This window comes from Rhodnius prolixus, unplaced genomic scaffold (genome assembly GCF_049639745.1).
Source record: "Rhodnius prolixus isolate KJV_2025 unplaced genomic scaffold, Rpr scaffold_11, whole genome shotgun sequence".
In the NCBI taxonomy this organism is placed as follows: domain Eukaryota; kingdom Metazoa; phylum Arthropoda; class Insecta; order Hemiptera; family Reduviidae; genus Rhodnius; species Rhodnius prolixus.
Window position 1 is genome coordinate 12,981,007 of NW_027411625.1, and position 22,887 is coordinate 13,003,893.

Consider the following 22,887-nt stretch of genomic DNA (forward strand, 5'->3'; position numbering starts at 1 on the left):
GTTTATAATTTTTATTTAAAACACTTTCCAAGAAAAATTTATACAAGGACACTTTTGTGGGAATCTAAGTATCTAAGTAAAATGGCAAAAATAAAGCAATTCGGACAACCGCAAGTGCTACTTTATTGAATAGATTTCAATATTTTAGCGATTTTTCGGATAAAGTAGCAAACATTTTCTCTCAACTTAGTGAATACACATACATACTACAGCCTCATTGTTAAAAGTTTTGTTACTTTCTTTGGAATTTTGCATAAAGCACTTTTTAAAGAAAGTTAACTCATTAATCACTTCAATGAAATTTTTTTTTAAATTCACCTGGAGAAATTTGAAGCATATCACATTCAGGCTTGTTCGTCAAGTCCATTAGTCTGGGCAATTTTAGATAGTCAGTCTCGTAGGTAAAAGAGAATTTTCTGCCTCCTATTGCACTTTGGAAGGTGGAAATTTAGTGAGTGGAAAAATAGCCACGCCCTGAGGAAGACAATATATTTGTCGAAACGTTGGCAAAAAGAAGAGTTGTTTTATTTGACCGATTCCTCGCCAATCTCGAATCCTAAGTATAATGATTAAAGTTTTATAATTTGGAATTAACCAAATAAGTACGAAGAGATACAATTTAGGATATTCATTGTGATTTTGAGTTAGGTCTGCAGTGCTGGTTAATATCATTGATTTTACCTGTCGTAGATCGCATAATTCTTGTATCCCTGACCGGTTTTGGATTTCCATCCGTTATCAAAGGTAAATTAATCAGATAAGTGTAGAGATTTTGTCTTCACTTACGTTACCGTCTTGCACTACACTTAAGTGAAACAGTGAAGTGAAGTGTAGTGCGAAACGGTAACTTTAGTGAAGAGAAAATCTCTACACTTATCTGATTAATTTACCTCGGATGGAAGTCCGAAACCGGTGAGGCATACAAGAAATGTGCTCCTAAGGCAGATAAAATCAAAGAAATTAAAGTTATTAATAATGACTTTCAATGACTAATATGTTGTTTAGTTTATAGCTTGAACAGATCAGGTTGCTTAAACAAGTTTTTAACATATACTTTAGAAATAACACGATCAAAAGTAATTTTGTAGCACCCCCCAAAAAAGGCGGTTTTAAGATGTAAGAGTTATACATTTACTTCTCCAACCAAAACTCGCATCGAAAAAATATCTTTTCGCCCCTGGATGGGATGCCACTGACATGTCTTTTCCTAGACATTTCTTGTCTAGTTTCAATGATTCTCTTATATGTAAGAACAGTCAAATAAGAATTCTGTGATGTTTGATTTCAAATTTAAGTATGTACGTCTAAAAGTTCAGAATGTACCGCTTAGAAAAGAAGATATTTAATGACAATTCTTCCTAATTTCTTTTCTAGAATTGGGCGAAAATTAAAGACTGCTCGCGCCCCCGTATACTGTTGAAAATAATTTGACTATCTTTTCTAATAAACATTTAAACTATTTAAATAAGTTATTTAATTCTTATGGAATAGCGTAAACCAATTTATCAGTCATAAATTTTGTACAAATCCATTCTTAAAAAAAAGTGTGAGTTTATTACGGCATTTTGACAAACTTGTACAATAAGAACATTGTAGGTGGTAGATTCACAATATACAATACGTAACCTTTTATTATTTTGGGTGCAATTAAGAAATGGTTTCAGTAAATCAGTTCTGTAAAATATTTTTGTTCTAATTTTGAGAACTGCTAAACTTTAATAAGTAAAGGATATTATAAGTGAAAGTAATTTTTAATAGTGTACAACGTGTTTTGAGTTGGTCAAAAAGTGTTGCTTGTACATACGTTAGATTAAATTCTGTTTTTTGTTGTACCCTTTTTTATATTTTGTGTCCTTCCAATCTGTACAGATTTTGAGTTAGTACGAGAAGTTTTTTTAATTTTAAAGGTGAAAACCTATATCTAAATGATTTTAAATAGTGGTAAATTCTTATCAATTCATATTGAGTTCAACAAAGGACTAATTAAATTTAGATAGAATTGATTATTGCTGGTTATTTGAGTGAATAAAATTGGGGGGATTTAAAACTTCAAAAATTCCATAATTTTTTGGGGTGCAGCCGAATCACAGTTAATCAAAATTTCAAATAGAAATTAGTTTTAATAAAACACGAATTATGAACAGAAGCGAAGGACTAATACAAAGGCGTAATGTTAATAGAGATCAATCTAATAATAGTTTAAATAAAGATGAACAAAGAAGTATTGAGGAACCAGTTAATAAAGAGCGTGAAGCTCCGCAAGACGATAATGATTCTAAAGAAACCAGATTGACTTTAATGGAGGAAGTTTTACTGTTGGGATTGAAAGATAAAGAGGTAAGGATTGTTACTTTTTGTTTTGTGGCTTAATCAGAAATATTAAGTCTATTATTAGTGAGCTCAAATTCCTTCGTATATGACTCGTAATAGTGTCTTCAGCTGTGTTTTCAATTGGTAATAGTCGTTAAAAGAGTGTTCAGTTTCATCAGTATTCCCCAAACACTCTTAGTTTATTATTTAGCAGATAAGTAGGGAATTTCCGTTGCTCTGGGTTATAGAATCTACTCACATATGTTGTGTGAGAGATTAGGAACCCATTCCGTTTATGGAGGACTAAACCCACCAGTTTCAGCAGTTTTCCTCAAGCTGGTTGAGTTTATTGGGTGGTGTCACTGTAGGCCGCTGAGCTTGTACTGATCCAGGAATACAGTACATTATTTCATGTTTTGCTTAAGAACAGAGACACTTTTATATTCTTGACTTTCCTTGCAACAGTGTTCAGTCCAGTAATGACATTGTCAAACTAGTTGTTTATTGGTTAGTAGAGATTTCGTCCGAATGAACACTGCTCTGAGCTACAGCATATCGTCTATCGTCTCACATTTTGCGAGAAGAGATTGAGACTTCATTCACGATCTGTAACTGCTCCTTTAAGATTATTTTGGCCAGTTCAACAGTGTTTCACAAATTAATGTCGTTTAGTACTACTCTACTAAGATTTGTGTTTTAAATTTTGCAGGGTTATACTTCATTCTGGAATGACTGCATCAGCAGTGGTTTGCGAGGATGCATTCTGATAGAACTTTCGTTACGAGGACGTATTGAACTTGAAAAAGCTGGTATGCGTCGGAAATCTTTGCTAAATAGAAAAGTAATAGTTAAGAATGATTCGCCTACTGGTGATGTCTTACTAGATGAAGCTCTGAAACACATGAAAGAAACAGAACCTCCGGAGACTGTACAGAGTTGGATAGAATATCTAAGCGGTGAGTAGGGGTTGACATTATTTTTTTTAAAAATGATTGAGATCAATTGGGAAATACAGTACCTCTGATAGCACTTCCTAAATATAGGGTGTATCAGAGGGGAATTCTCACACAATGTGTAACGAAATGAACTTATTAACTAATCATTAAAGTGTTTCCATTAAACATAGAAGTTTTACTCAACATTTAGTTGCTTTTATATTGCATAGGTTCGTCAGCTTTAGACGAATCGTGACAGTTTTTCTTGAACTCTAAACTCAATAAAAACTACTTTTATAATTACTAGTTATAAGTGTAATTATTAAGAAAACTTTAATTATAAATTGAACCCGCAATATATTTTTTTTTAATTTGTATAAATCAGAAGAATGTCTTTTAATTATTGTTAATGCTATAAATAATGTTTTTAATTCACAGTAACAAAATATATCAAAACAAACTAATCTTTTTCATTTTACTCACAGTTTTTTACACCTTCGTAACAGACCAATTACAATTTTTATTAAATGTTAGGAATTGATTGAAACCTATTGTTAGTGAAAGCTGACAGTTTGTACTTTTTTTTTCTTTTTCTTTTGAACGACATTTTCTAAGTTTTTGTGTTAAGCTGAACTTTTCCATATTTTTTTTTTTAAAGTTTAGCCAATCTTCCGGTTGATCTGATTTAAATCTCGTCTATGTTTAATCGTAGCCAGTTTTTTTTTGTCAAATTCTGAATTTCCCTTTCCATATATGTACATTTACCATTCCAGCATGAAAAAAGTGTTTTCATAAGAGAATGTTACTTCTTCCTAGTGCTCATCTTTTAAAACATTTTCTTCTACAAACTAGAAGGTCTGGAGTAAGGTTAATTCAGAATTTTACAAAGTAATAATAATAATAAAAGTCTTCTAACTGTTGAAAAAATTTAAATCAGTGCTTGTGTGGGAATGCTTTTCAGTATTTGATATTGGCAGTGTTGGCCAGTTGGTTTTTATGCACAGTACAATGTATCAAAAAATATATGGAGGTATTTTGAAGAACTATGTAAACCTAAATGGGATGAAATTTAAATTTTTATTAGGACAACGATCATTGCTCTATAATTATAAAAAAAAAAGTCAAGCTTCAGTCAGAGATCGGATTTGAATCCAATTGAAAACAGTTCAATGAAGGCAAAGATCAATTAAGAACAGGAAAACTTAAAGGAAAAAAAAACTGCGATCAAAAAAGAATAAGAAGAAATTACTTTCCTTCCACCAAAAAGTTTTTTTTTTTTCGTATACTCGTATAATAATGAATAATAACAGTATTCCAAGCACTTAAGTGTGCAAGAGTTCAGTGAGTTCTTCAGTGTGCCTCACTTGGCGCTCGTTTCTTTGTAAAACATCTTTAAATGTTTACTAATTGCAACTAGAGGCCAAAATTCAAAAATGTATATTATATATACACACATGCGAGTGAATGTGATGAATATTCAGAGTAAAGGTAAATCATAGGAATAATTTGGATTAGAGTTAAAATGAAGTGCCTTTTTAATACTAACTATGATGATGAGATACATCTTTTATTATTCTAACAGAAAAATATTTATGGGCGATAAAAGGCCAGCGCAAGGGTCTGTGACATCTAGTACATTCTAAAAAATATGATACTAGAAGTACGAATGAAATGTTGGATACTTTCTGATTTGTGTACCGTTTGGCGTTTAATCAACGCTTATACTCAACTTTTAAAACTGTAAATTTTTGTTATATATATATATACATATATAAAGGCAGTCGGTTGACACAGGTCGAATACACATTAAAAATCTATAAATATTTATATATTTTTCTCCGTAGTAAAATAATATTACTCATTCTAGCTTACTCGGTTTCGAATCCAGTAGCTGGTTTTTCAAACTTTATCTCAATATTATTGTTTATATGAAAATTTAGGAGTAAATATTCTTCTTTATTAGTTATTATATTATAATATTTCAGTATTATTTTAAATTTGTGTACTTAGTAGTTAAGAGGGAAGAAAAAGTTTGTTCGCGATAGTATTGGAGGAGATGTTTGAGTGTCTTTTAAAGTAAGGAGCACTTCTAATCGTCATGAGGGGCAGAAAATGTTCGCATTATTACTTATTAATTGTTTTGTCCGTTCTAAATAGAAGTAGCTAATAGATCTAGTAACACATTGTTTCTAAGTTTTTAACTAACTTATTTATTTAACTTCATTTTTTTCTGTAAATGTTTTAGTAAACCCAATGAATACTTTTAATTTTTTAGTTACGTTTACAAGTCAGACGTTTGATTTCTTATTTCATGGCAGTATTTGGAGACAATTTTTGAGTTATTATTGAACTCAAAATCATAGAGCCAATGCGATCCAGCTCGATTAGCTCTAGAATAAGAAGGAAACTAGTTATAGAGCGCAAATGACAAATTAAATTTTTGTATTTAAGGCGCGTTAAAATCTGATGTCAACATCTGGAGTTTTTTCCTGTGGATTACCGGCTTTCAGACAGTGTACTCTCGTTACAGAAAACGGTCCATCATTGGTCATTGAGCTGTAAGGAGCTCCTAGGAAGATAAAATCAAAGGGCCAGCAGCTGGATTCGAACACGTGATTTTTGCGTCGGAATTCAGTATTCGCTAGCCACTTACCTAGTCCCTTCTCTATATTATTACTGACCATTACAGTGAAAAGAGTGAAGATGTTTACAATGACCGAGCCAAAACTTTGCTTGAAATTCGTCTAAAATGTTAAGTAATTCAACACAATTTTACAATCGTTTTAACATTAAAAAATAAAATAAAAAAAAAAGCTTTGAAATTACATTTGAAGGGAATATCACGATAATTTGTTTTAAGTTAAAATCCCGATAGGCTGTTATATTGTCCTATATGTATTGAATCTGTAGCTGCGTTATCCAGTTCTTGGGCTGAAGTTCAACAAAGAAGAGGAGCAGTAGAGTTTTGGTGACTGGATTCCCTACTGTACACTGAGCTCTGACTATTAAAACTGTCCGGTAGTTTTCTAAGAGTTTGCCTCGTTTTAGGTGGAGCACTGTGCATTTATGACTTATAAAATTCGTATTTATTAGGTCACTAATGTTCCCACGATCTTAGCGAATTCTAAAGTTGGACTGGGTGCTTGTTGTATAGTTTCAAAACATTCATTTAAAAGTTGTATGGGTTACATTGATGTACTTAGTGAATAAGTGAGAGGGTGCTAGACTAATCAGAATCACAATGGACTGTTGAACTATATTTTTGAAAAATTCTTTGTACTACAATGGGCTTTTTACTGGCTGACGACTTTTTTCTTTTACTTAATGGCTGTCAATTTTTATACAGCTTTATTACTTCTAGAAGCCAGCTATGATTGACACAGCAATGAACGTTTTCGCAAAGACTACACTGTCAAAATATTCCTCCACTTTATTGGAAACCTCTGCCACAAACTTGTGGAACACCAGCAACTGTTAACACTTAACATCCGAGATATTGTTGTGCCACCAGTTCTTTAGTTTCTAGGTGTTGCTCTACTTTAAATATTTTATTCAACTTAAGAAACAAGCTACTGATCTGTAATCTTTAAGCTCCAAAAACCTCAATTTTTTAATACATATGTAATAAAAAATGTAATAATAGTAGTAATATATAAATAATATAAATGAAAAATCAATAAACTTCCTTAGAAAGGTATAAAGGGTCGTATAAGAACGACAACGTGGCAAATATTGAATCCTCAAACGCAGGGAAAGTGAACTATTTCGCAAGTAATTATTAAATAACTAAAGAAAAAAATCTAATCAATACATATTTCTGGTAAACAAAAGGTAAACGCTCCCTTCTTATTGGCAAATAAAGTAAATCATTCCATTTTTTCTAGAAGTTCTTTTGAATTCGTGAGACTAATTGAACTGTATTTTCCTTTGTCCTAGGTGAAACGTGGAATCCTTTAAAATTGAGATATCAACTGAAAAACGTTCGAGAACGGCTAGCTAAGAATTTAGTGGAAAAAGGCGTGTTGACAACGGAGAAGCAGAGTTTCCTGTTGTTTGATATGACTACACACCCACTAACTGACAACGTGGCCAAAGCACGGCTCGTTAAAAAGGTATCTGTCCTTAATATTCTAATAAATTGGATATTAATATTTGATGTACAGGCCTAGTGATTAACTGTTGTAAGCCAACTTTCTGCAGCTGTTGGATCCGTCGCTCTTATAGTCATTTTTTTATGTGCTAATCAAAAAACTCTCACCCTCCACTTTCCGAATCAATATAGTTTGGTTTTGCTCTAAAGGGCCTTTTTAGTGCAGTATACTCCATCACTAACACAGTACTAACGAGAATTTAATGTATTCCTAAAATTCAGAGTTTGAAGTAAAAGTGCCTTGCCAGAAGCTTGATTTTCTTTTCATTTTTAAAGTTTTGGAATACTGTCTTCCCAAGTTGAGATATCCGCTCTAGTTTAAAATTCCTATTCTCGAGCAGCGATCAATTTTGAGTCAGGAGAACACGTGGCCGTCTCATGGTGAAGAACTACTGTCTTGTAGTCTGAGGTGTATGTTATTGTTGTTGCATTTCCGATGAGTGGGTACGGATCCCAGCTTTTAAAGGGATTGTTTCTGCTCACATCTGCTATTTGGTTGGTCAGACGGTGCTGAGGTGCTAAATTTGTGTGTCTGAACCTTGACATTGGTGCTGGAAGTAATATCTGTCTAGGTTCCAGAAATGGACGGCTTTGAAACATAAATTTTGGATAAGCGAGGTGCGTCGTCGGCAATCTAAAATGCAGTTTGGGGCTCAGGCAGGGCTAAAAGCAAGTCGGTTTTGAGTCTTGTCACGTCATCTCTCAGAATGCTGGTTAGTTCCCTTACTAGGTTTTGTGGTTTAATAAGACACTTCTTTATACTGAGACTCCTCACCTCGACTTTTTTTTAGAGTGTGTGAGGTTGAGGGGTAAGGAGAAAACACGTTTATTTCATGACAGATGGTTTGGTACGATGGTTCAGGATCTTCGGTTGATTCCCTGTAATATACAATTAGTCTCAAAATGAGGACCTCCCAATAAAAAATCTATACTCATAACCACTACACAAAATCCTCCTTAATAGTTCCAGTTCAGCTTTCACACATAGACCTAATTTAATGATTTTATTCCAAGGTCCAAGAAGCAGTGCTCTCGAAATGGGTCAATGATCCGCAAAGGATGGACAAACGAATACTATCGCTACTGCTGTTAGCTCATGCTTCCGATGTCTTAGAGAATGCATTTGCTCCATTGAATGACGATGATTACGAGTTAGCTATGAAAAGAGTTCGAGAACTGGTTGATCTCGACTTAGAAGCTGAATCTGCACGAAGTTCATCGCCAACCGATTTACATTGGGCTGTGTTTGCATCATTTGCTAAGTAAGTTTCATAACTCTTCTACCCTGAGTTCTAAATACCTATTGTTTCGACAATAGGGGCTAGGCGTTCGAGTCTTGGCGTATCTTCAAAACAGAAACCCTTTTACAATTTCCTTTAATTTTGTTTAAGAAACAATATTCTTCGTTTCGACCCACCTGGATCATTTTCTCAAGAGTACCTACAAACAGTCAATCTGAAAATACATCAGACTATATTATATAATCTAAGTTACAAAAAAAATATCATTCAAGTATTAATTTTTTAAGAATAAGCGAAGTATACCATTGAAATGTTAGTAATTTACTCCTCGTTTTGGCTCTTTAAGTACATCATAACACGTCAGTTAATCACCTTGTGACTATTTATTTCTTTAAAACTTTAGTTTATATGCATCCAGATTAGCAAATGTGGTCTGAGTTCCAAATCTGTCTCAAACTCAACCTAGGTGTAAGGAGAATCTTTATTTTACCTTATTGTCCAATAAATATTGCACAAAATCTAATTTTCAAAAACAATTCGTCTGATGAGAACCAGAAAATTACATATTGTGTTCCGTTAATTTTATGGTCATGTCCAAAAAAATAAGTCTTTAATCCCTTTCTGTTTCCATCCTGTTCTCATATACATCAGTAATGAAATTAAAAAACTACTTATTCTTCCGAATCCTACCACAAACAGAAAAAAGACTATTATTTAATTAACGAAAGAGACCATTATTATTCCATTTGAAAATTAATGTGTTTTACTTTTTTATTAATGCAAGTAGTTTTTTTATGCTTAGATAGGGGGGGTGGGGAATATGCCTGGTATATTTTAAACATATTTAAGGTTTAAAATAAGTTACTTCAATTTCATAGGCATTGTTTTAGCTACATAATGTTAGAATAGGATTTCTTTTTATCTTGACAAAATTAATGAATTTAATTTATTAATTTTTTTTACGTCCAATTGATGATCAGATGTCGTGAAGGTAGCTCATACTATTTTTAAATTTCTCATTTAAACATCTAATAAACCCAGTGTCAAGACCGGGAATCGACCAGCTTGCGGGTTGCGTTTCTAACCATTCAGTTAATGTGGCGCCTTCTTATATTTTTCTTATTAAAAACGCAAAAATTTCAAATGTACATTTAGTAACTTTAGTTAATCAGATGTAACTTAAGTACATGCAAATTCAACTAAGTATTTCTCTTTTTCAGGTAATTCTTTTTAACTTTACGTTATTTCTGGATCTTTGGTTTTTCGGAAGAAGTAATTTCAGAGAGAAGACAATTTACAGAGAATAGCTGTATCCAAAAATTCGCTGAGTGGCTAAAAAACTTATTTTGTGGAAATATTTTTAAAATTTATTATTATATGCCCGGAAAAATATATAATTTTTCAACTGTGGTTTTTCATCAATTTTTTTTTTCATCCAATTAAACAAATTTAATACATATAGATGTTTCCTCGCACAAACTATTTAGAGATTAAACAAAAAAAACTAAAATAAAATTAAATAAATAAAATGAATACGAATAAAAATAAATCACCAGATAGATGAGGTTTTCCATTTTTATTTATTTTTGAAAAATTATTACCCAGACGTTTTTCCTGCAATTTTGATATTATATTTTGTGAGGATAATTTTCTAATTTTAATATAATTGTTATTATTTTATTTTATGAGAGAGTGGAAAACTTCCAGTAATTTGGAATCATTCTGTAAGGATTTTGGCTGTCATACTCTTGAAAATCCTAAAAAAATTGTGGAAAATGTTTATATTTAATTTTAAAGTGAGTTACATTTTATATTTTATAAAAGCTGTACTTAATACTCATAATAATTCCTGGTTTAAGAAACAATAGAAGAAAAAATACTGTTCTCGCAGTCTTTAAGATCTTCTCTACGTTGAGGACACAGCACTCTGTCGAGAACAGTTTTCAATGCAGTTGTTGGAAAATTTGTCTTTTCCATAAACAGCGCACCTTTCAAGCTTAAGTTGAACTGAGTACTCACAGTCTTAACTGAGTGTTTCTCAACTTTGTAACTTGGAAACAGTTTGCAGTGGTATTCTTGTGGGTGTAGCTTTAAAGTCTGCGTGAAATCCAGTGCTGTTCCCGAGTATTTTAACTCCAGCAATAGGATTTTTCACACATTGCTCCTTCTTGAATTGATTTGGGCTTCACCAATTTGTTAATACTAGTGTTTATACTAGTTTGTAATGTAGGCAGACTTTTTAGTGTGGCATCGTCGTGGTGTGAAATATTAATTCAGAGGTGGTCTTGAGTATTTCAGCCCCAGTCTTATTGGAACAAGCTGACTGTCACACTGTGAACTTTCTAAACTGATTTGGGCCTTCGCATGTCTGCTCAAGTATTTTCACAGGACTTAGTTTGTTTAGAGTGTTAAGCATTGTCACGATGCGCTTCAGGAGCAACTCTCGAATCCTGGCCGTTAATTGTTTTTAAGCACAAAATGTTAATCCATTTCGGAGGCTGTGGAACCCAATTAGTTTTCTGCAGGATAAATATATTGAGTTGTGTCGGCCGTTTTGGAAAGAATTACTTGTAAATATTAGCCAAGAAAAATATTTGTACATAACCTTTCTAATAAAGTTATGATTATTATTAACCTTCCTGCTCGGAAAAAAATTGTTTAATATAATTTGGTTCTTTTACGTAAATATGAATTCCTATCGAATGTTTGTAAATACATAATTATATATATATATATATGAAATGTAGCGATAATAACTATGGTTAAATATTATTGTAATCGTTATGTGAGTCAGAGAAATTGTCCATGAAATTTCTTACATATCTGAGACTATGAATGTGAGGAAAAATATAAAAAGTGCTATATACTAATCCAGAGTTCTGGGAGCTCATTCATTAATGTAGTCAAGAGGGTACAGGTATTGTTCTGATAATGGTAGATAGCACAAATAGATTTATGGGGTAATACAAATATGGGCTAGTACTGTGACTTGGACCCACAGCTGTGTTGTACAGTGCCTGTTTAAGGTGATTTGGGCACGAGTACCCTCATATATGAGAGTATGCTGGTGTCGTTTATAATGATAGAACAACAAATCTGACAAAGCCTTAAGTAATGATGTTATTGCCTTAAGGTGATTTCGCTGCAACTATGAGAGTATCCAGGCAGTTATTAAAACTGTCCGGTAGGACAATTGTATAAGGGTTGATCGTCAAAAAGTGCACAAAAAAGTGTAACGTTGAAAAACACCCAACTTTGATTTTGTTAGTGGTAGATAGAACAATTACACTTGCTAGTCCCACAATTACTGAGTATCTGATGATAGTGATTTTAAGCCGTTCTTGGCAAGCTCCTCTATTCTGTCTCTACTAGAATTATTCATGGACAGTCTCTGTAATATTTATCTGTATTTTAATAATGAATATGTGCAGGATAAAATAAATAAGTGGTATAAAAGTATATTTTAAAATTGTCATCTCTGTATTGTACGGAATTGTAAAAATTTTAAAAAATATCTATTTATAGGTTCTGCTCATACTGTAATTTACAGAGTATAATGCAAAATATAGAGACTATTACATATCGAGTGAATCTTGTGTTACAGCCCTTAGGCTACGATGTTGAACGTAGAGAACGTCAGAACATTTGTGCATTCATGTTGGCTGAACTTCCCGATTTTCAGGAGTCGGAGCCAGTAATGCGCGTACGTTTTGACGTTACGATACGTCCTCAATTGTAAACGAAGCATTAGCTCAACTCCAGCAGCACTCTTAATTTTGGAGTGCTGCAAGTCTTTTCTAGTTTTGTGTGTGTGGTCAGCGTAACTAAAAAACACATAGGGATTTCGGCCAACGAGAAGGGATTTGGGCAGTCATATCTGGAGCCTTCTCCTATTCATGGGTTCTGAGCCAGCTGGTAGTGTATTATTAGCACATATATGAAAAAAATGTCGAGCTCTTCCAACCGTCATTTAGGCACTTGCACTTGTCATTGGACATTGCTATTTAAGTGGAAATCTTTGAAAAATTCTCCTTTCTGGAGCTTATGAGGTAGAAGAAAGAAACACCTATTTACTTTATGAAGGTTAGTCTAGGTTGCGACTACAAAGTTTTAGACAACTATTGTATTGCTGTGGATGGAAGTTCAAATAGACGGGTGCTAGATGTATAGAGCTTCAGAAAGTGTAGTGCATTGTTTCCTGCTAACGGATTTTAATTTTAACAGAAAACAGAAAAGTTATGACATGTTGACATATGTTATAGAGCTGGAGCTGATTATCTGCAGATCTTGGAACACTCATCTGTTTACCTTGTTGCCTTTGCTGGAACAACTCCCAGAAAAGTGCTTCATACCTTAGGAAACTAGAGAACTGCGCGTGGGTAACCATTTTCAGTAATTCTAGGCTGAACTCGTTTCAGTTTTCTGGGAAACAGAAACACTCTGTTCATCTTCTTAAGGTTGTCTCAACATGTGGAGAAATGGTCACCTTATTATCCTATGTCACGCCGAGACATTTGACTGTAGTGTTCACCGAATATGCCAATGAAAACATACCAAATCAAATTTTTATTTGTTGACAATTATATCCATTTTCATCAAACTAATCCACTGCCTGTGGCAATGGCATTTCAGCACTAATAGAAAAGATATTTTATTTCTGTGAATGAAATAAACAGCGGAGTCATCCGCTTACAACAATACTCTCTGGATATATTCTGCCCTATCTCATTTTTCATGTTCATTAAACATTCTACGGTACAGTTCATTGATATTTTTGGAACCCTTACATACATAATGAATGTTATGTACTCACTCAGCTAATGAATTTTCTAAATAAAGTACAGTGCAATATCAAATATGCAAGAAATATATATATAATTTTAGCTTAAGTCTGTGATAATAGTGAAGGCGAACGAATTATGCGATTGAAAGACAGACCACAGCTCACTACCCGGTGATGGACATTGTTCTCTGTAACGAGAGAAGCCGGCCCGGAGGCCGGTAGTGCGGTGAACAAAGTTCTGTGCGCCAGTGACCTCAGACGCGCCTTAAATAATATATATGTATAGTGAAGGCAACTTCACATTACAAATATGATATTTCCCAGGTAGCAGAAATTTAGAAGCTATGTATGTAGTAGTAGTAGTAAGAGAAGATTGTGCAAGAGAAGTTCGGATAATCGAGTTGGCGGCCTGTTCAGATGTAAGAACCTGCGCCATTCTCCTACAATTCCCGATTACCTTCGGGATGCTGTGTCTTTAGAACCGCAGTTCTCTACTCTTACATCTTACAGAACTGAACAGCCATGAAATAAGTAATTTATGCAGTAGTTTGAGCTTTTTATTAATTATTTTTGTTTTGTCGTTTTTTTGTTAGTATTTAGACTCTCAAATAGTCAACATCCAAAATGCTAGTGTCTACGTTCTATACGCTTGACTTTTCATTTCTTTCTTATTATAATACAACTTTTCATTTTCTCTCTCTTTTTCCCCTCATTAATTTTTTTTTATATTTACTTTTTCCTTTATCTTTTTCTTGATATTTGTCTCATCTCTTATTAATTTTCTTTCTCTCATCTTTGTTATTTTTTCTCTATTTTTTCTTTTATACATTGACTGGAAGAAAAAAATTAAAAATTTTGTGGTCATACTACAAGAAAATCCCTCTGTTTCTATAGTTTTTTGTTTTTAGCATACTTTTTTAATTTGGGCAACTTAGTATGTAACAACGTGCTTAACTATAAAGTAGGCATTATAAATATTCGACATTTTCCTTGTGAAAGTAGTAGAAATTTCAGTTTAACTAAAATTTCAAATATTAACGGAAATCTATTAATCTTTCATCAGTTCTTAGAACTTACTTAATTTGCTATAACAGACCAGAAAAACCAAGACATTGCATTCTATTTTTTAGCGGTGACAGCATCAACTACACTTTTCCAATAGTTCTAACAAATGTCACTAGAAAGATATGGCATGAACGAAAAAGTCACCATTTTCCGGGTGAAACTAGTTAAAAATTCCTTGTTTCTCCTATAGTACCTACCTAATTTGTGACATCTAATATCGCGTTTTATTTATTTTTAATTTATTTATCTGTTTTTATACATAACGTATGTTGCAGAGGTATGTATGTATATCTATGTATAGTACAAACTAACTGAACTTCGGAAATAGTAATACAATAAAATGGTAATACAGTACAGGCAGATTCACATAATTGTATGAACAATTAAATTTGTTTTATAAATTGACAAATTTATTCCCCCAGAAATAAACTTTTTAATCCCAAACTAACTTAATGTTACATAATTGTAAAGATCTGAACTTTTCTATTAAACAACACATATTTCATTGAATTTACTACTTCTGTATTTAAATATTTATCCTCCATACAATGAGTAAAAAGAAGAGGCGAAAAATAAATTCTCAAATGTTTTAAAAGTTTTGTTACCTAGTTTATACGTTACCACAGGTATTACTTCAATTTGATTGGCGTCCAAATCTCGCTTACATATAGTAATGTTAAACGATGATGTTGTGGAATAACTTTAATTGCTACTCCCAGAAATAAGCTTTAGTACTTACAAACAAAGATTTCACCGCACCAGACATATTATAGCTACATATGTTAATGATTTCTTTACAAGCTAAATGAAAAATCCCAGAATTGGGGAGCATTATGCCTAAGTATGTAAATGAACTAACCACAGAGGTTGACTTTTGTAATAAAACCTTTCTTTTGAATTTTACCATTACTTTTTTAGAAAATTAAATTAATTTTTAAATTAAATATATATGCGCTCGCTTCGGTAAACTGGTAAAAATGTCTGGTTGTATAGTTTTTCAAGATTAATTTCTTAATTCAGCCTACCTAATATGTAACATTCAGCACAGCTGAAATATTGATTGAAAGGGAAATAATTTACTAATTTCTTGGTTTATTAAGAGACATTTCTTTCTTTTCTTTAGTTTAAATATCAATTGTTTAATTGAACGTACAAACGCCCCCACCCTTTCTACCTCATAGAAAGGAGGCCTGATTTTCTAATAAAATTCATATAACTAGTTATTAAAAAATTAATATTTCTTTCTACTACAATATAAAAAATCCGTGTAAACGTTTCTATGTAACTTGATGTATCTGATATGCTGTAAAGCTCATGATCTCAATTGAAATTCCAGTTAAATAAGTTTTTAGTTAGCCTTACGCCAAGTATACGGCCTTATAATGGTGTAGAAGAACTTTTTCTCTAGCTAACAAATGGTACTATACGAATTGTTCAAACAGGATCCCATAAAACTGTGAACAGAGTTCAGATATGATAGTTGGTCTATCGGGGACCAACTCAAGTTGGTTACTTAAAAACGCAAGACTTTTGATACACCCTGTTACTTTCCTCTTCGTGTTTTGGGCATGCTGCACTAGTAGCCAGATGATTTCCTCGGCCGTGAATGTTAAATGAATATTGTTTGAAGTTACGCGCGCCAGAGCACTTACTTTATCTAAACTGGTATTTATATTGGGAGCACAGCAAACCTGTGCCACTGTGAAACCAAAAAAATGGTTATTACAAACTAGAAATCTGAAGGAAATTTGTGAGCTGAGGTTTGATAGTAAATTGCGTTTTCAGTTGAAATAATGATGGGGGGGGGGGGCTCTTCATTTGCCATTAAGTGCAATATGCCGCTTACCAATAATGTAGCCCCCATATTTTAACAGAAAGTCTAATAGATGAGTAGGTAAACTACTTCATTGTAAGGCGATAAAGGCATTTGGTACATCCTAGTAATAACTGTGTACTCCATCCAGATTAGAGATTAATACAGATTTGCTGTCAGTAAGCATCAGACGTACTTGCATGTGTTTTCAGATCAAAAGAAAGTCACGTTTGATTTATTTTGACTTACAGAGCGGAAGTAATGCGCCAGGTTGGCCCTGTATGCTCCACTGCCTCTAATCGACTTTTACGATTTTTTGTTATTTTTTCATTTTATTTTTAGATTGCTTCCCATTGCCAATACATATCTCTCAAACAGATGTCATCATTACGTAAAAGCGTGTTACAATAGCCGACCTATTCGGTGAAGTAAAGCCAGACTATGAGTTAACTCTCTTTGCCAATGTTTTCCATCATATCCTTATTAGCTTCTCCTTTTAATTATAGTTCACGGTGATATCAGCTTATAAAGATAACTACGCGATTTAAAACACATGGCCAAGTATAATATAATAAATTTCGGGCTAGTATCAGTGGTGAATCTAAAACAGGGGGGGGGGTCCTGAGTTAGTAGGGTTCCGGGTATTTTTTTAATTTCTTTATTCAGTTTATCGTCTTCCTCTAGCTTTAACAGCACATTCCACGCAGAGTAAGGATAGGTTTCAAGTTAGCAGTAATAAATGTTAGGCAGTATAAACTTAAAATAAAGTAATTTTTATTCAATTAGATACATTAAGTAAAAATTACAAGTATTTACAAATACTTTTCAAGAAATTACACCATAACTAGAAAAAAAAAAATAGTAATACAGTTATTATTTGTGATAATTTTGGACCAGTATGTGATTTACTAGTAGCTTTTTGGATTTTTTAAATTGCTTAAACACAAGAAAAGCATTTAGCATGGCTGGGACTGTAGACTAAAGAACCGATGGGTTTATGTTTGCTCCAAATAGTCCAAAGAATGGTTTTAGTAGGCTCTGAACAGTTCGTAGATGAATCACAGTTGCTCGGGTCGAGCTTACAGTGCAACTCTTACAACCAGATTGGAAAACCTTCAGACAGTACGCTATTGGTGCTTCATAGTTCGGTAAGTTCTAGCACTTCTTCAGGCCTATACTAATCTCAAAATGTCAGCACTGTACCCAGTCTCTCCAAAATAGACAAACGTCGCGAAATCCGGCTTGGGATAGGTGAAATCAAGAAAATCAAGCTGCGCTATGTCTCAATTAAATTCAGGTCTCTTATTTGGAAAACCATTTACTAATTCGTGGGTTCTGACCTTTTCTTTCTTATTTGTAGTACAGGTAAGCTAGAAAATGAAATAGCTACAAAAATTGTCGCTAACTCGACACCAAAGTGGTAAATGCAGCTGCAAGAATTGCAAAGTGTACTGCAACAGAGTTATTAAAATTTTCAGCTCGGTTTTCCTCGAATAGCGACGATTCTTTGCAATGCTCCTGGAAGAAAAAAGAAATCAGTCAGTAGGTGAATGGAATTGTCGTGACCTGCAACACTGAGCCTGTGCGAGGCTCAGAACTGGGCATAACTAAGCACTCTAGTCTAAGCCTATTACACTGTACTTTATTGTGTTCATAGATTACAGGTAAGGGCCACATTAAATACAAAATATACAATTCGATTTCTAGACACGCCATCATATTTTAAATATATAGTCTTATGTAAATAGTTTATATATATATGTATATAAACTAGTTCTACATCAATAGGAAAATAGAGAGAACAAACAAAAAATTACGACTCAAATAAAGAACTGTCGTGACAGTGCCAAATTACAAGCTACGAAACTGCCAAAGTGGTAATAATAGTCGATTGTACTCATAGCTATTGCTAGGTGGTTTTTAAATCGGCTCAATTTTCAACACGGTATGAAGTGTTCTAGTTTCATCGATTTACTGCCTAGTTTACAAATACTATTTTATACATTACAAGGTACTGAGTTTGTACGCAAAATATAGCTAAAGTTAGTTTCCCGAAAATAAACTATTGCGAAATTATTTAGTTAAAAGTAAACCTTGATTAATATTAAAGGATGAATTTGCAACAATAAAATCTATTTCAGAGCTTTATTCAAATGTGCATAATTAGTTTGGTTCTCAAGAATTTTAATGCTACTAATTTAAGACCTAGCCCCTACATAAAAAAAGGTGTAATGTTTAACGTAATTATAAAAAATGCTAAACAGTTTTATAGAAAAAAATGACAGATTATTAAAGTGAAGAAATTACAGAAGCTTCGGAAGCACATTGATCCCACTGTATGTATGATACGTATAACAAACATTGATAAATAAGTGTGAAATATTAAATAATTTTAGTTTTGAAGCCAAACTCACCACTAATAATGCATTGCTCATCTTGTCTAGAAATCCTGAAGCAAAATTTGCGGTTTCTTCACCGCAACTCTTCATGACCATATCTTTGGAACATCGAAGATACTCCTTCAAAGAACTGAAACAAAAAGATTTGGTACATTAATTTATGTTAGATATGAGGCCAGATAATTTCAAAGAGCAGCTAAAAATTAAAAAACTTTCTTGACCACAACCACCGCATTTTACGCCACCTAAATAAATTGCTAACCGGAAATGAAAGTATAGATTTCTTCACCAAAAAATCTAGAGCAAACCAAAATGACTTACCTTACCGCATTTTAAGTAATTTTTCTGAAACTTAGAATTTCTGTTAAAAGGCTTTTTGGATACTTTTTGATTTTGATTATGATTATGCCACTTTTTTTTTTTTAAAGATAATTTGGCACAAGTTGAGTGTAATAACGCCCTTTCTTGAAATAGTTCTTGATATATCTGGTTTTATTAACTGTTTATAGATTGAATAATGCGTATTTACACAATAAAATTACTTAACCATTACGTAATTAAAACAAAGAGAGTCAAATAATTTTTAAGAAAACTCCGGTTAAAAAGCCCCGTACGCTCTTCTCTTAGAAATTAAAAAATTAAACCACAATTTACCTCTAAAAAAATTTACAAATATTTGTAGTAGTAGGGTTTATAACAACTATAATTAAATAGTAAGATTGGTCCGAATGCGTCAACCGCAAGTGCGCCTTTACAGTGGGCAAGTAAAATTTAACAAATAAAAACTCAGAATAGAAAATCTACACGATTGCGACCTTCAGTTTTCGAAAGGAAAGAGAAAGTAAAAATTCATGTGGCGTTGCATTAGTAAGCAATCTGTGGCGAGGAATGTTTGTTCAGTAAAACTACAGAATGGTACCCTCAGACAGTCTTGGTGTACATTTTGAAGTTTTCGCTGCTAGGATGGTTGATAAAAAAAAGTGCGCAATACGGTACATTCTGTTTTAAAACTAATTTTCCTGGATAAGCTCTCAGTGTTAAGCGTATACTGGATTAAACGCGGAGATCACGGAGCTGCTGGCCCTTAGATTTTCTCTTCCTAGGAGCATCTCATGGCTCACTGGTGATGTTGTTTTTAACGAGAGAACACTGTCCGGAGGCCGGAAGTGCATTGTAAAAGTCCAGGCGCCAATGACCCCTGATGTTGACGCGCCCTAAATTAAAAAAATTACATAAAATAAAAGCCAGACTGCTTCGACTAATTCTATGTAATATGCCAAGTTTTAAATTTATATTATATAAACAAAACATGCACCTCTTAATCAACTACCCTAGCAACGGAAAACTTATAAATACGTGCACCTGTTTTAGCTGAATTGTAGGGTCCCATAGTGGAGTTTAACCAGGAATTCTATTACTAACAAGTAGATAGAACGTAACTAAATATTTCTATTACTTACCAGCAAATTTTTTCTAAATTTTCTTCTTTATTATCCTGGCCATTGTCTTTCTTGATTGAATTAATTTTATCTTGATACTGATTGGCGCAGATTTCATAATCATCACGCACTTTGTTCATACAAGGCGCATGGCGTAAAAATTCTACAAAACAATATCTTTGTTTTAATATGTGTTATGTACTTATACCGGGGAGAGGTTGAATACATAAAATTATACTGTCAGGTAGGACAGCTGTATAACTATTAATCGTCAAAAACTAAGCGAAAAAGCATAACGTTCAAAAACTTATAATATTTAAATAGAATTACTATCCATTTTAATCACTTTTATTTAGTACTTTCATTATATTAGATTAAAGCCATATGGAGTTAATTTTATAACATATATATATTAAATTAAAATGTATTTTCGCAGCCAGAATATCTACACCTAGCGCTGTTCAAAAGTTATGAAACACAATAGATCGAATCCCCGTGTAGCTATTTTTAATTTATTAGAAAAAATGTTAATAGTAAAGAACACGCTTCCGCTCCTGTCCGCGGATCTTGTCCGGAGTCCGAGCATCTATGCAGACTTAATCTGGCCTTATTCTTTTGTAGGTAAATAGGCCTTACAAAGAAGAGATAAGGTTAGAACATGGGCATGTCCAGTTCCTCAGGATCCGCATGCTGGCTCTGAGTAGTTACTCTCCTGCCCGAATGTTGTTAGGGCAATAGGAGGAAGTGTTGTACCCTAGAACAGCACCCAAGTATTTGCCACTGGGTCCGAATGCATGTTCTCATACAGTAGTGGTTGTTCAACGACGAATAGGCCCCAAGTCTCTCTAAATTTAAGTAGAAAGCCCTTTGCTCTTTCTCTTTTTGACACCACTACTGTCACGGAAATAAAGGGAGCAACTGTGCAAAGGAAAGCAGCGAGGGGATGGCCCAATGGGCTGCAGTGCAATCCAGCGTAGTAGCAATGACATTAAACTCATAAACAGATTTACAATGCAAGTTCTAAGATAGCTATTTGACATCGTTGAAGTTATCCAGCAATGCGGATCTAACTACACATTCAACAATTTGAACTGATGGATCTTTACCGTCTTGCAGAGGTCCTTCGGAACAGATTTCGTGAATGACCATACTGGTGCCAGAGTATAGATGGTTGAAATGAGAGACCTGATGTGGTTCCAGACATGTCCTTGTATAGTTGTCAATGCATCTAAGCCCTTTATGCAGGTCTCTGGAAAATTAAATAATATATTCTTACGTTTGTGAACATTCACACGACTTTAATATTAATTTCATATACGATTTTATTACTATTCTCAAAGTTCTAAACTCGGAACTTTTACACAATTAATTTTTACCGCACATCACACTGAAATAGCCCTTTAGAGGCAAGTCAACATATCCCTACAAAAAGTGCCCTAAAAGGAATTTTTCTAGAAATATTATTCAAACAATAATTTTAGATTTACGTGACAGCACGTTACCAATTCTTCTTTCGAGGAGTAAGATACAGTTCATTGCACTTAGCTGCAAACTGAAAGGGTCAAGGTTAGTGGGCCATCATCAAACTAAGGGCAAGGTAAAGGAGATTTAGGGCAGAGGCGCATGGACTTACCCCCAACAGACCGCCATATAGTGCAAACTTGCCTGTACTTCATGGATGGACCCAATACTTTATATGTTATTGCTTCCCCCTCCCCTCGTATCAGTACAAATAACATTTTCCTGCGTGAATTGTGTCTAGTTTAAATTTACTCTTCTTCAGTTAAAAAAAAAAAATAGGGATATTTGCTTTATACTATTATGAATACGTAATATGTGTCATCGATATTATTCGTCATTTTAAAATTTCAGAAATTAAAAATGAAAGGAAACTATGTTTGGTAAACTATTTTCCCAAAAAATTTGAAACAACAGATCGACTAACGGAACAACAGAATATATAACAGAAAACACTGACAACTGTTAAAAGTTTTCTTGTTAATGTTTTTAATTGCGAGGTTTCTGCTGCAGCTGCTACGAATAAACAACACTTATATGTTTTATAGTTTTTATTTTAATTGTACTTTATTACACAAGGTACTATATACACTTGACGCTAACTCCCAGTACACAACAACAACAACAACAACAACAACAACAACAACAACAACAACAACAATGACGCTGTACAGACGCTACAAGCCGCATTACTGACGCCACAATGCCGCCAACCCACAAAGACAAAATTACCAATGTATTAATTAAACATTATTTAACACACCCCCTAATTTTATCTTTATCTATAACAGGTATGCATTTATTTATGAAACAATTAAGTCTTTAAATTTATTGAATTTTACTCCACCTAAAGGTTTTGTGAAAATGTCTGCGACTTGATCATTCGAACTACAATGTTTTACATTAATTTCACAATTGTCATATCTTTCTTTTATATAATGGTATCTTACATCTATGTGTTTTGATCTTTTATTTATGTTACCATTTTTTATTATATCAATAGCACTTTTATTATCTATAAATAATGTACAGTTCAAATTTTTACCAGTTAGTTCATATATGAGTTCTTTTATAAAAATTAACTCTTTACAACATTCGGCACTACTAATATATTCACTTTCCGCACTTGATAATGCCACTATATTTTGCTTTCGCGAGCACCAGCTAACCGGCCCGCCTCCATAGTATATCACGAATCCAGTTGTTGAGCGACGAGTCTCAGGGTCTCCCGCAT

General features: G+C 33.3%; 2 protein-coding genes across 5 annotated transcripts in view; one reads left to right on the forward strand and one right to left on the reverse strand.

Annotated features, from left to right (window-relative positions):
* Positions 1 to 1,576: 1,576 nt before the first annotated feature.
* Positions 1,577 to 10,046, forward strand: sau (Golgi phosphoprotein 3 homolog sauron). Of its 2 annotated transcripts, XM_074138631.1 has the most exons (5): positions 1,577 to 2,337; positions 3,020 to 3,266; positions 7,182 to 7,357; positions 8,410 to 8,657; positions 9,857 to 10,046. In XM_074138631.1, exons 1-5 carry the CDS (start codon positions 2,137 to 2,139, stop codon positions 9,858 to 9,860), a joined length of 876 nt encoding a protein of 291 aa, XP_073994732.1. In that variant the 5' UTR covers positions 1,577 to 2,136; the 3' UTR covers positions 9,861 to 10,046. The 2 variants fall into 2 exon arrangements, with proteins under 2 accessions (XP_073994732.1, XP_073994733.1); XM_074138632.1 differs by lacking the exon at positions 9,857 to 10,046 and having other exon boundaries at positions 8,410 to 8,661.
* A 7,003-nt stretch (positions 10,047 to 17,049) lies between these two features.
* The window catches only part of LOC141459494 (uncharacterized), a 28,561-nt gene continuing 22,723 nt past the window's right edge, over positions 17,050 to 22,887 (reverse strand). For all 3 annotated transcript variants that reach the window (XM_074138633.1, XM_074138634.1, XM_074138635.1), the window contains 4 exons: positions 21,242 to 21,384; positions 20,157 to 20,298; positions 18,712 to 18,826; positions 17,050 to 17,815 (listed from right to left, as the gene is read on the reverse strand). In XM_074138633.1, the coding sequence (XP_073994734.1) occupies positions 17,699 to 17,815; positions 18,712 to 18,826; positions 20,157 to 20,298; positions 21,242 to 21,384 (517 nt within the window). In that variant the 3' untranslated portion in view covers positions 17,050 to 17,698. The remainder of the gene's footprint in view (positions 17,816 to 18,711; positions 18,827 to 20,156; positions 20,299 to 21,241; positions 21,385 to 22,887) is intronic.

What these genes read in the sequence shown, in the direction of transcription:
- sau (XM_074138631.1), top strand. Translation starts at nt 2,137, where the DNA reads ATGAACAGAAGCGAAGGACTAATACAAAGGCGTAATGTTAATAGAGAT. An exon ending in TGGGATTGAAAGATAAAGAG is followed by an intron (nt 2,338 to 3,019) that starts GTAAGGATTGTT and finishes TAAATTTTGCAG; the next exon opens with GGTTATACTTCATTCTGGAA. An exon ending in AAGCACGGCTCGTTAAAAAG is followed by an intron (nt 7,358 to 8,409) that starts GTATCTGTCCTT and finishes TTTTATTCCAAG; the next exon opens with GTCCAAGAAGCAGTGCTCTC.